At 43.5% G+C, this 12,044-nt stretch overlaps 1 protein-coding gene across 4 annotated transcripts in view; it reads right to left on the bottom strand.

Annotated features, from left to right (window-relative positions):
• The window catches only part of reln (reelin), a 104,592-nt gene that overhangs the window by 13,379 nt on the left and 79,169 nt on the right, over positions 1-12,044 (bottom strand). For all 4 annotated transcript variants that reach the window (XM_085282543.1, XM_085282545.1, XM_085282546.1 and 1 more), the window contains exons 24-46: positions 9,825-10,011; positions 8,613-8,818; positions 8,337-8,508; positions 7,885-8,091; positions 7,468-7,703; positions 7,136-7,293; positions 6,824-7,031; positions 6,230-6,306; positions 5,642-5,800; positions 5,337-5,531; positions 4,178-4,451; positions 3,947-4,087; positions 3,664-3,841; positions 3,465-3,549; positions 3,191-3,373; positions 2,875-3,043; positions 2,646-2,751; positions 2,314-2,540; positions 1,955-2,178; positions 1,515-1,659; positions 948-1,206; positions 523-772; positions 266-434 (exon numbers count right to left, since the gene is read on the bottom strand). In XM_085282543.1, the coding sequence (XP_085138669.1) occupies positions 266-434; positions 523-772; positions 948-1,206; positions 1,515-1,659; positions 1,955-2,178; positions 2,314-2,540; positions 2,646-2,751; positions 2,875-3,043; positions 3,191-3,373; positions 3,465-3,549; positions 3,664-3,841; positions 3,947-4,087; positions 4,178-4,451; positions 5,337-5,531; positions 5,642-5,800; positions 6,230-6,306; positions 6,824-7,031; positions 7,136-7,293; positions 7,468-7,703; positions 7,885-8,091; positions 8,337-8,508; positions 8,613-8,818; positions 9,825-10,011 (4,215 nt within the window). The remainder of the gene's footprint in view (positions 1-265; positions 435-522; positions 773-947; positions 1,207-1,514; positions 1,660-1,954; positions 2,179-2,313; positions 2,541-2,645; positions 2,752-2,874; positions 3,044-3,190; positions 3,374-3,464; positions 3,550-3,663; positions 3,842-3,946; positions 4,088-4,177; positions 4,452-5,336; positions 5,532-5,641; positions 5,801-6,229; positions 6,307-6,823; positions 7,032-7,135; positions 7,294-7,467; positions 7,704-7,884; positions 8,092-8,336; positions 8,509-8,612; positions 8,819-9,824; positions 10,012-12,044) is intronic.

Here is a 12,044-nt window from a genome sequence, read left to right as displayed (position 1 = left end):
CCACTCATGGAGGCGATGTTTGATTATCAAACCCCAATTACTCTGCATATTATGCCTGTTGGGAGTGATGAGTTGGCACATATAAATGCTAAACTGGAACTATCTTTTTCACCTGTTATTTCAAATGCGACTCATCTGAATTAGATCGTACTGTAACTGTTACAGTACAGCCACTTCTTTTCCCCCTCAAACACAAGAGAATGTTGTAGATTTATGATGATACATTTGTTCCTGTTTCTGAATAAAAGAACCGGCCTGCGCTGACCTGGCATATGACAGGATAGGCAGGGTGACACGACCCCACTTGTTATAGATATCAGAAACCAGAAGTCGCTGCAGAGTGTACGAAGAGCAGTCGGGGCTTGTGGGCAGGCAGTCTCTGACCACAGGCTGCCAGGTCAAACCAAGATCCAGGGAATATTCTAACTCTACAGCTGCAGAGAAACCAAAGAGGTTAATTTCTTTATTCCACTTATTTTCTTTTAATACTGTACCAATAATAGCTTTATTAATAGTACTTACAGTAGCAGGAGTTTGTGACTGAGCAGGAGGCAGAAAAGTCAAACTGGATAAATGCATCTTGACCCAGACTGATGTCAGTGGTGACGGCATAGCGTGTGTTGGACTTCTCAATAAAAGCAAAAGCGGGTCCGTCTGAGCCACAAACAGGCATTCGGGTCCCTCCTGGGTGGAGGAGCCATGAACGTCCATCGATTGAGGAGAAATCATCTTCTAGTGGTCCCCAGCCACTGGCACTGCCACCTACCACCACCTATGGATTAAAAAAAGCAAATGTTTGCTTGGTCAATGCAAACAAGGAAGGAATAAAAAGTAAATTAAAAGGTTTAAGATAGTTTAGATAGATAATAATCTTTTTTCAAACCAGTATTTAATTATAAATGATTGAAACACTTGATGAATGGCTGTTTGGATGATTATCAATGTACCTGATCAATGACCCACGGGCTGTAAAAGTGTCCATTTTCAGAAGGTTGCCACCACCGGAGGCGAGTGGACGTGGTGCGGGCACGCAGTGGGATCTCCAGGGCAACCAGACGAGCCTGATTACTGCTGTTGCTGAAGAGGAATTCCTGCAGGAGTCCCCAGGTCAGACCTCCATCCACAGAGAACTGCAGCAGGACCGGCTGAGAACGGGGGTCCGGTGGTGCTTTACCACAACCGAGGCGTAGGAAGAACTGAACAAACCTGAAGAGCCCAACAATCAACGTATGAGATTCAGCTAGATTCAAAGAATGCAGGAGAGGGCGATTCATTGAACTGGGACTGTTGTGGAGGGCTGGCTTGCACCAATAACCTTATAAGGACATAAAATTAATAATGAGAAAAACTGAGTTCAGCCTGTTGGTGGGGCCCTCCACAACAGTCCCAGTTCATCATGTAAGTCCTTAGAAAAATTAATCACCCACTCATCAAAAAATGGCTTAGATCAGTTATTTGGGGAAAAAAACATAAATGTTTATTGCATTCATTCTTTGGTCCAGATGTAGGTATACCTTGCATTTGACAGGTCCATGTCATTGGTGACCAACATGCGTAGGCCATCCTCACTGAAGAACAGGTGGTTCCCACTTGACATGATCCCACACTTCCTGGATGGTTTTCCACCACTCAGGAGTCTGAAGTGTTCAGCGGCTCCCCCTACAGAAGAGGAAGTGGAAAGTGTGTAGAATTTACAAACATACAAAACTTTTTTGCAAACAACATGAATGCATGAAACATAATTAACATAACAAGAGTAAAAAAAGTGGAAAAATAATGCTTTAAAATGTTTAAAATTTTCACTACATTGAATGAAATAACCCCCAAAAATGCTCACATGCTATTTCACATGGAGACAGAAGGTGATTTCAAGCAGCCATAAAAGTATAAACTTGACTTCTGATGACTTGGATCCATAATTATAATCTAAGTTTAAATATAAGATTTAATATACCTTCAAAGTCCTCTTTAAGGAAGTCAGGATTGGGGGTGTCAGGCACAGAGCAGTCAGGTCCAGAGTAGCCAGGGTCACATACACAGTGACTACCACCCACACAGGCTCCATGACCATTACACATGTCCTGACACTGTGGGCCAATGTAGATGTTGTCTAGGGCCCATGTTGGAGGAGAAGAACCAGTTGAGAAGAAACCTTGATACCAGCGGAACCTCACTGACCTATGAAATTAAAAAAAAACTAAGGATTAATGAGGCAGAGACAGACACAAACAGACTGCATGCTGCAAGAAACTCATTAAGGAACAGTATACGTATAGTCAAATTGTTATGTATTTAAACCGTTATAGTCCTTACCCACAGAGGCGGAGTTTGCCAAACTGAATTACCTCCCTTTTCCAGCCCTGAGTAGTGCCAGGGAAATAGATACTGGCAGGGTGAAGCTCTGTGGAGCAAAGCGAGGACGGTTGTGGTCCGCCTGCACACAGTGGAACCAAGAGGTGCCACGTGGCACCAAAGTCCCGTGAGAACTCAAGACGCACGGGGTAAGCAGAGGAGCTTTCAGCTGTGCAGCCCACATTAATCTGGAGAGACACATACAAACAACATGAGTGAAGATGACAAGCCAGGATTTATTTGTTTTTACTGTAAGATTTACGACCGTTGCTTTGATCAAGAAGTCAGTGTACCTCAAACTGGATGATGGTGTTCTCATTTACATCAATATCTCTGGTGGTAATAGAGTGCTCTCCAAGCTCACTGGAGACAAACACCATAGCTGACTCATCCTCCTCCCTGCATCAATCACATTTAAGGGTAAAATTATATTTTGCATGTTTCATCATCGATGAAAGCACAGATGAAGCAAAAACTCAAACACATTCACGAATGACAGTGTCACTGTCAACAAGTTCTTACAGGCCAGTCTTCTGGTAGGGGCAGTAGAGACCAGTGTTTCCCCCTGGAGAGAACAGCCAGTTGGACTCATTGGGGCCTTCCTCAAAACTGTCTATCACCACTGGGGGGTTGTGGAACGAGCTGCCATCAATGATGAGATCATCTATCACCCACACCTCCTCCTTCTTGCCTAAAGGGGATAATATTGTGGAGATTAAACACTCAATCTGGAAATTTGACCTTCCAAGTGGGAAAGCAAATGTGAGAACAATAGTTGTAATATAAGTGAATATGGATGAGCGACATCTAAGCATGAAAGTGCTGGTTTCATACTCACCGCTGTTGTAGGGTTGCCAGAGTCTGAACCGAGTGGCATTGGTCTGAGCGCTGGCTGGCAGTGGCAGGTGAAGGAAGAGAGTGTCAGTTGAAGCTGGGAAGTAAAACTCATCTAAAAGCAGCCAGCTGATTCCTCCATTCACAGAGTACTGCAGCAGCACTGAGTGTGAGCGCTCTGGCACACCTAGAGAGACCAAAAGGATGTACTGTTATACTCATATGACTTTACTTTGTTGTTTACAAAAATGTAGCTATAAAAGTGAGTTTTGCAGTACCTTTAGTGATGAATTTGAAGGAAAACTGGATATAGAGAGTACTCGTGCAGTCAAGATCCCGGGACACAATCATTCGCAGACCATCCTGCAAACAAACAAGTTTGTTGTTGGTCAGTTCTAATGTCAGTGATCTGAAGAGTTCAAGCTGTATCTGTTTGATTCAGCTGGCTCTTCTCTGCATGGTGTTTAGGATGCCTACCCCTTTGAAAATAAGAGCAGTGCCAGACTTAAGAGGCTCTCCGCTCAGAGTTCCCCTCTCGGCTCCATAAACTTCAGGCCAGGTTTCCTGTTGCAAGTTCTCATTAAAGTCCTCTCTTAGCACAGATGGCAGTGGGGCCAAAGGCACACAGTGCGCCCCTCCATAACCCTTGTCACACCTGTGTGAGCACCGGAGAAAACAGAAAGTTAAGAAGGATTTACATCTATGTAAAAAGAGCGACTTTAAATGAGTGAACTGTGTAGAAAAGCAAGCTTTTACATACACACAGTGCCCGTTGTCACAAAGACCATGTCCAGAGCACATCCAGGGGCAGCCAGGAGCAAGTAGCACATTATCTAGAGCCCATCCTTCTGCTCCAGGGGTAAAATGGGTCTGAATCCAGCGGAAGCGAGTTCTAGGAGAACTGAGATCCAAGAGTTTGTAGCTCAGAAGAGTAGCTTAAGAAAAATACAGCAATTCTCTCTACTGTGTTTTAGAACATAAAAACACATACTTAGCTGCACTAGGCAGGTAGACGGTGATCCTCCTCCAGTGTTTGTACTGCGTTGATGTATAGATGGAACTCTGAGTATATCCAGCACAGCCGATGGCTGGGGGCACACACTCTGGTGTGATGAGAGACCAGTGGCGACCACAGTCTGTGGAGTACTCCAGTCGCACACCGTGGGAAAAGGAGGTGGACTTACTGCAGCCCATGCTCAGCTCAAACTGCAGGAATGAAGAGCCTGTGACCTCAAAGTCCCAGCTTTCTGCATATCTGGGTTTCTCTGTAAGCATAGTATAAGAACAACGTTACATGTATCCAGTTCCTTATACTAATTTTTTTCAGTGTCTGTAAATGTCAAAATGTTGTGAATTATATTTAGTTATCATATTGTATAAAGATTACTTATGTAAAAATTCCAATAGGTAGATGTTGAAATGTGGTCATGTTTTGAGAAAAGAGCTTGACAATCAGTGTTTCATGTGTTCGCACAGGCACACAGGAGCTTTATGTTTATAGATGCGTTGCCAAATTGCTCTTGCTGTGGCCGTGTAATGAATGGCCCAGTTGTAATGTACTATTTGTAAATCTGCTACGTGTAAATCCGCTCACAGCATGGTGCAAGCATAAATAATAGGCAGGATGTTCAATCAGGTTTGCTCTCATTAATAATGCAGGACCCATGGCGCCACAGTAAATGGGTGATTCAATTTCAGTCTGTTGTGTATAAAATATGCTGTGATGTCCCTGCACTGCTACTTGTGTGGCTTGTTTGAGGCACTTGTGAGTAGGAATGTTCAGTAAGTCCGCGATATATTGGATGAGCTTAATCATAATCACAATGTGTACTATATGCGTTCCAGTTGTTTAATATTTCAACGTCTTTCCATTTCTTCTTGTGCAACTGAGTAGTGCAGCTCTTTTGCTTTGCATTCACGCACTTCGAAATATTCGCACTACAAACACAGCAGCTTCAAAGACTTTGTAGCGTTTTACTGAGGGAGCTCTTGACAAAGTTGGTGTAGCAGCTGCTTAAGTCTTCTTTTAACATGCATACAGTTTCTTACACAGTCTTCCAATTAAAACAACAACTCTGCAATCATAAGAGTGTTTCTCCAACTAAATGTGTGTATGTGCTTAGGACTGGCACTACGATTGAGTGACTCACTGTCAATGGCCTCAGAGTTGAAGGTAAGAGCCGTGTCCAAAGACAAACAGTCCACGGTCACCTCCCCACCTTGAATGCGGTACCAGTTGTGCCTCAGAGGGGTTGTGCCGTCAAACTTGTCGTGAAAACCTGTCCTAGAGCTGTCGTTCATACCAATCAGAACATCATCCAGAGCCCACTGGGCAGAGTGTTTCCCTACAACAAAGGGGACAAAAAATGAAAATGAAAAAGAAATCAACCAATCAAATTTCTTCTCTAATAATATGGCAGTTTTGTGCTGTGTTTTCCTGAGTCAGCACACTAACCTTGCTGTGGTTGCCACCACCGGAACACTGTATAGGAGGTCTTTGCTGGAGGTGGCAGCTCAATGGTCACTACCTGGGGCTCCAAGAAGGAACTAAAATCCAGTTCCCTCAGGAACTGCCACTGGACTCCATTGTTGGTGGAAAACTGGACAATGACACCTAAAGCACACAAGAAAGTGAATGGATCCTTTTAAATGAATGAAACACAAAATAATGTAATGGCAGCCCTGAGGATAACAGACAAACTGTTTAGGAGGCTGGCAGTGTTGGATCTGACACAGCAGAAATTAACAAACTGAACCTTTGGCAATGCTGCAGGCTAAAAATGCACAGTGTGCTGGCTGATGGACAGAACAGATAGCACAGATCAGATCTGTAGCTGCACAGCTCTGGTTGGATCACAAGGCTGATCAAAGACTGAGCAAGAAGGAACAGATGGAGACAGGCCGGTGGTAAAGTGATCAGAGCAGATGTGGAGTTGCTCTCTCTACAGACTGCACTGTTAAGGACAAGCCACGTGGATCCAGCAGAGGGCCTCAACACAACACATGAAGCACTGACATATGGCTTCTGTCGATTGAAAATTACCTTCATTGCGGGAGCGAGGCCTGGTGCAAGTGGGTCCTAAACTCTTGCTGCCAATTCGGATGTAGAATTGAACCAACCTGTATGCAAAGATTAACAAAAGTGAATTTCATATTCCAACATTTTTACACATTAAACTGTCTTGAGTGTTTAGCCCCTTTCTTTTTCCAACCATCGGCCCTGATAAATGAGAATTATTTTACAGCTAAAATTAAAAAATTAGTCCAGGCGGCCTGTTTGATTCTTGGGTGATAAAGGGTTAAAGGGCGATCGTGGCTCAAAGAGTTGGCAGGTCGTCTTGTAACCGGAAGGCTGCCGGTTTGAGTCCCGGCTCGGACAGTCTCGGTCGTTGTGTCCTTGGGCAAGACACTTCACCTACTGATGATGGCCAGAAGGGCCGATGGCGCGATATGGCAGCCTGGCTTCTGTCAGTCTGCCCCAGGGCAGCTGTGGCTACAACTGTAGCTTGCCTCTACCAGTGTGTGAATGTGAGAGTGAATGAATAGTGGAATTGTAAAGTGCTTTGAGGGCCCTGAAAAGCGCTATATAAATGCAATCCATTATTATTATTAAAGGGATTTGTAGTTTTCCTCTCACCGTGTGTTGGTGGTGTCTAGAGGAACTGTACGTGCTTCTCTCCTTCCAGGACTGTTAAAGTAAAGGGCCTTGCCCTCACCAATGATGCCACAGCCTCCTCCGATGTGTCCCCCACTGAGACTCTGCCAAAGTGGGCTCAGTTTTCCCTCAAAGCCCTCAGTGAGCTCTGTGGGACTAGCCACAGACGGGACACAACTATCCTGCTCCACTGTGAAAAATATGAAGACAATAAATTTTAAATAAACAAAAAAAAGCCCTGAAATTTCTTTGTCTTTCCTTTCTTTTAATTTCCTTTCTATAATTCTACCTTACCTGTGTATCCCATATCACAGAAGCAGACTCCAGAGATGCAATCACCATGTCCTCCACAGTGGTTTGGACAGGGCTCAGAGATGTAGACCCCATCCAGAGCAAAGGGTGGAGCATCTCTGTACACACTACTCTCCTGGAACCACCGGAACCTCGTTTTACTAGAAAATTAGGCAGGTGAAGCCATTTTAATTGGAGTTTTCAATATTCTCAAATATTTTCAGTCTAAAAATATGTTAAAACAAATCACCCCCCCTCCTCCCAACCCCCCTAAAGAACCCCCCCCCAGTAGTACAGCTTTGCATCTCATATTACATGCCTGTTACCATAGTTACCTGGCTGCAACATTACGTGGTATAACCACAGTGACCCTGGTCCACTGTTCATAATCTCCAGTGTTGTAGACAGCTGGTTCTCTCAGCTCACGACCGCTGCCCTCACAGACCCCAGCCCCCGGGGTGCCTGGGTAACAGCCCTCTCTCACCAGGGCCCAGGTGCGACCAGCATCATGGGAGTACTGCAGCAGCACTGGTGCAGAAGCACTGAACTCTGATTCACAGCCGATGTTCAGCTGGCATGGATGGAGTAGAGGGGAAAAATTGCACATCTTAGGAAATCTCACATTTGCTTTAAGTTGGTTTAACATTCCTACAGTGGGTACTTCGCTACATGCAACCCACCACTGTGTCCTGAAATGTCTTTCTTAATGTCATCCAACTTTTACATTTTTAATTTCTGTAGTTTCCACCTACTTTAAACTGGAGGGTGTAGCCAGGGCGCAGAGCCAGGTCCCTGGTGACAGCCACCCTGTCCCCATCAGAGCGCCCGAACACCATAGCAGAGGGAGTTGGGGCACAGAAGCTGTTGTTGTTTTCTCTCTCCATGCCTTCATTACCTAGCATCAGCCAGACACTCATCTGGTTCAGGGGGTAGTCGAATGCTGGTTTCTCGTAGAAGTTCTTCAGAAACAGAAGATACCAGATTTATTTTTCTGTTTTGTGCTAATATTTTTTTTTGAAGGAAAAAGGATTTATAAAAAGATAAATGGAAGTCTTTTTTATTTAGATTTTTAAGAGCTCATAACTGTTCTATGTCAGCATGGCTGACATGTTCTAGTACATATTAAGAATAAGCCATAGCTGCTATACACGTTCACAGCACAAATTACAAGTTACTAGAATAACTCCTTAAGATGATTCCTGACCTGCGGCAGAGTAGGATTAGCCATAGGGATGATGTGTTTCTCCCTCTCTGACAAAATTATGACATCATCGATTGCCCACTGGTCATAGCCTTCCCCCGAGTGAAGAGGCTGCCACCAACGAAACCTTGTGGAGGGGGTTTTAGAGGTCAAGGGAAGCTCGTAATGCACAAAGCTGCAAAAGAGGGGAGACAGGTTACACATGTTTCTTTTTCTATAAGACATCCACCAAACACTTCATGAGCTCTGTCCTCCTTTCTTCCTCTGCAGGTTTCTCACCGAGGCTTGGTGAAGTCAGTAAAGTACATCTCAGCAATGAGGCCCCAGCTGATGCCTCCATCATTGCTGTACTGCAGGAGAACTCCTTCCTCCCTGCTGTCTGCCTGGTTACACTCCGCCCAGTCTCCACCCACCCGCAGGTAGAACTGGACAAACTCTGCCCATTCAGTGTCCAGGTCCCAGCTCACAAGCTGCCTAAGCCCAGCCTGAGAGGAACATCCAAATAAATGAATACATATTAAGTGTGGGAAGATCAGCTAGAAACACACTTTACAGTCTGACATAATTTTAAAACAAGGGTGGGTACTCCTGGGTACTCCAGCTTGCTCCCACAGTCCAGACACATGCTTATTAAGTGAACTGATTACTTTAAATTGGCTCTTAGTGTGAAAGTGAGTGTGTGTCTCTCTGTTTTAGCCCTTCAAAAGACTGGAAACCTGCTCAAGGTGTACCCCTGCCTTTCCATTACAGCTGAGATAGGCCACGCCTCCTGCCCTGAACGGGAAAAGTGGTTAAGAAAACGAATGGATGGATCAGATATATCCCACACATGGTATCTGGAGCCAGTTGTGATCCAGTAATCAATATATAATTATATGTTGAAGATGGGAAATCTGTTGCCATTTTCTTCGTAAGCAAACTTGGAATGAGGAGACGTTGTTTGCTAAAGCAATGTTCCAGCTGTGGACACTAATTTTTGGCTGCCGCAATATGTGAAACAAGCGATGTGCAGCTGCCTGAAAATTGTGAATCTCCTCTGTCCAATCAAATCAAAAGCATGTGCAATACTTCTCAGAGCTATTGAATAATTAAATAAAAAAATATTTTCGAGCAGAGCAGAGGTAATCAGAGTTCAAAGGGTAGGAATTTTTGGCAGCAAACACTAGAAAGTAATCGGGAAATGGATAGCGTATGCCAAGTTTTACACATATCTCTGAAGTGATTATTTTAATAAAAACAAATTAACTACACTTTTAATCTGGATCTAGATTTAGATCTAGATTAAATACACAAGACAATAACAGAATGTGTCTCAGAGTTCTTTCTAATGAGCGCTGAAAATGAAGAAATTAAATGCTACATTCTTGCAGTGTTAGGAAGGTTTTTTTTTTACAATGTTTGTTCTACTACAAATGTTTTAATTTTACTTTAATTTTACCCCAAAAGTAAACTGAGCAAAAACCACAAGAAGTTAATTTAATGTATTTCTACCTTGCTGAAGTACAAGGATGATCCAGAAGAAACCACACCACAGCCCATGTCAGGCGTAACCACCTCTCCACCTATCACCTCTTGCCATGTGGCGAGCAGTGCATCCTGGGACTCAAAGTCAGAAAGTACGCTAGAGGAGAGTGGGGAGGAGGGCTGGCAGTCTGTTCCAGAGAATCCATCATCACACCTGTAAGAGAAGTGAGTGCTTGAACGTTTTTATTCAAACTTTAATACAGATTTTAACAAAACACCAGTGGAATGGTGCTTGTCACGGTCCTGGGTCGGGTCGACCCAGCATTTTGAGTTTCTTATGTTTTGGTTTATTTTTGCATTATGGATTAGTTATTCTCTGGTGATACTGTTTTGATTACAATTATATTCTGATTCTTTAGTTATCTGATGATGATGTTGATGACGATGATGATTATTTCTGGTTTAGGTTTTGTTATCTTGCCCTTAGAGCTGGGCGATAGAACGATAACGATATGTATCGCGATATAACTTTTACTCGATAGAGAAATTAAGCTATCGCGATAGACCTCGCCGCTCTTGTCCTCAAAAAAAAAAAAAAATACAAAAAAAAAAGGTCAGCCAATCCAAATTAAGTAGCGCAGAGCCGAACCAATCACAGCCGCAGCGTCACGTCGCGTGACTTGTTACGTACAGCACAAGTGCCAAGCCGCACGTGTGTTTGTTTGGGAAGCAGCCAGCGGGTAATGGAGCCAGCGCATAATGGAGGAAATGAGTGTGCCGACTAGAAAAATCAACCGAGCGTGACCGAAGAGAAAACAGATGATGGTTCCAATGCCGGAGAGATTGTCAAACGGAAGAGCCATAGAAGCTCCGTAGTGTGAAGGTATTTCGGCTATTTCAAGTCTGACAAAAAACAGAGTAGCGTGCACTGTAAATTTTGCCGAAAGCAAGTCTGGAAATACAATAAACTGGTGCATGCGTCACACTGTGCGCCACGTTATTGTTTCGGTGAAATGAATTTCTACAATACTGTTAATTCTACTCTCTGCAGTGTTTAAATGCTTACATATACACACAGTTACTGTCCCTCCACACATACGACTCGGTTCTGCTTCTATGCCCCAGCTTTGTTTACTTTTTCCCACCGAGGCTTCTAGACTTCTGATTGGCCAACATTTCTGCACAGTTAGGAATCTAGCGCCACCTGCTGCTTTGGCATGTTCATAGCAGCGTTTTCCTTCATTTCTGCCTTTATGTGTGGACGGGATTATTTTTTAAAACGAAAACGGAAAATCTCCGTTTTCAAAAATACCCGTGTACGTGTGGACGTAGCCTCAGTCTCTGACTGGAAGCGCTAATTCGTCATTCGGCTTTTGTCAGACTAAAGTAACTGTTAAAACTGTTTGAAAAGCTAAGCTATACAACAAGGAGAGATTGAGAATTTCCTTTTAGTTCTCAGTTTATTTGATATTGACAAAAGTTAGTCAGTTTTGTCTGTTCTTCTGTAAAACAAACTAAGATTTATTTTTAGAATTAATATTTTGTTTCTAAGTGGAATTGACAATTTAGTCTGTTTCGTTTGTTCTATTTTGAAACTTAAACGCTTTAGCGGCTGCCTTTTGTGTAGTTTGCAATATTTGCCTTTATTTATCTGAAAAAGTCTCATGTTCCTTAAGTACATCTACCCTGTTGAACTTATTATGGGAAATAAATATTTAAATAAAAACAAGCTGCTGATTCTTTCACATTTTACTTGTGAGCAACGGCACATTTAAATCTTACAAATATAGTTATTTGGCTTATATCGTGATAGATATCGTTATCGCCTGAAATGAAAAAAACATATCGTGATATGAAAAAATCTCATATCGCCCAGCTCTACTTGCCCTTATGTTTGGTTTAGGTTGCCTGTGCTTAGTCTTCTCTGCCCGTATGTCCCTCTGTTTGTCCATGACGTCATTATGCCTGTTTACGAGTCTGTCTCTGTCTGGCGTGTGCTTCCTGTTTTATTTTGTAGGTCTGTGTCCTTTGTCAGTGCGTTCAGCTTTGTGCTCTCCCTGTCTCGTCAGTGTAATCAACATCAGCCGTGTCTCCCAGCTGTTTCCTCTTTGCTCCGTTCACCTCTTGTATTTAGTGTCTGTGTCTTCCCCTACTCGGTGTCGCATCGTTAACGTCTGTTCACCCTCGCTTCCTCTGTGTGCTCCGTTTGCCAGCCAGCCTTCCTGCCTACTTATTCCGTTCTTCCAG

Source organism: Mchenga conophoros, linkage group LG7 (assembly GCF_057382185.1).
Source record: "Mchenga conophoros isolate Kocher_MC1m ecotype Shallow Benthic linkage group LG7, M_conophoros_male_GT1.1, whole genome shotgun sequence".
NCBI lineage: Eukaryota > Metazoa > Chordata > Actinopteri > Cichliformes > Cichlidae > Mchenga > Mchenga conophoros.
The sequence above is the reverse complement of the archived record's forward strand: the minus strand, read 5'-3'. Positions and strand labels throughout refer to the sequence as shown.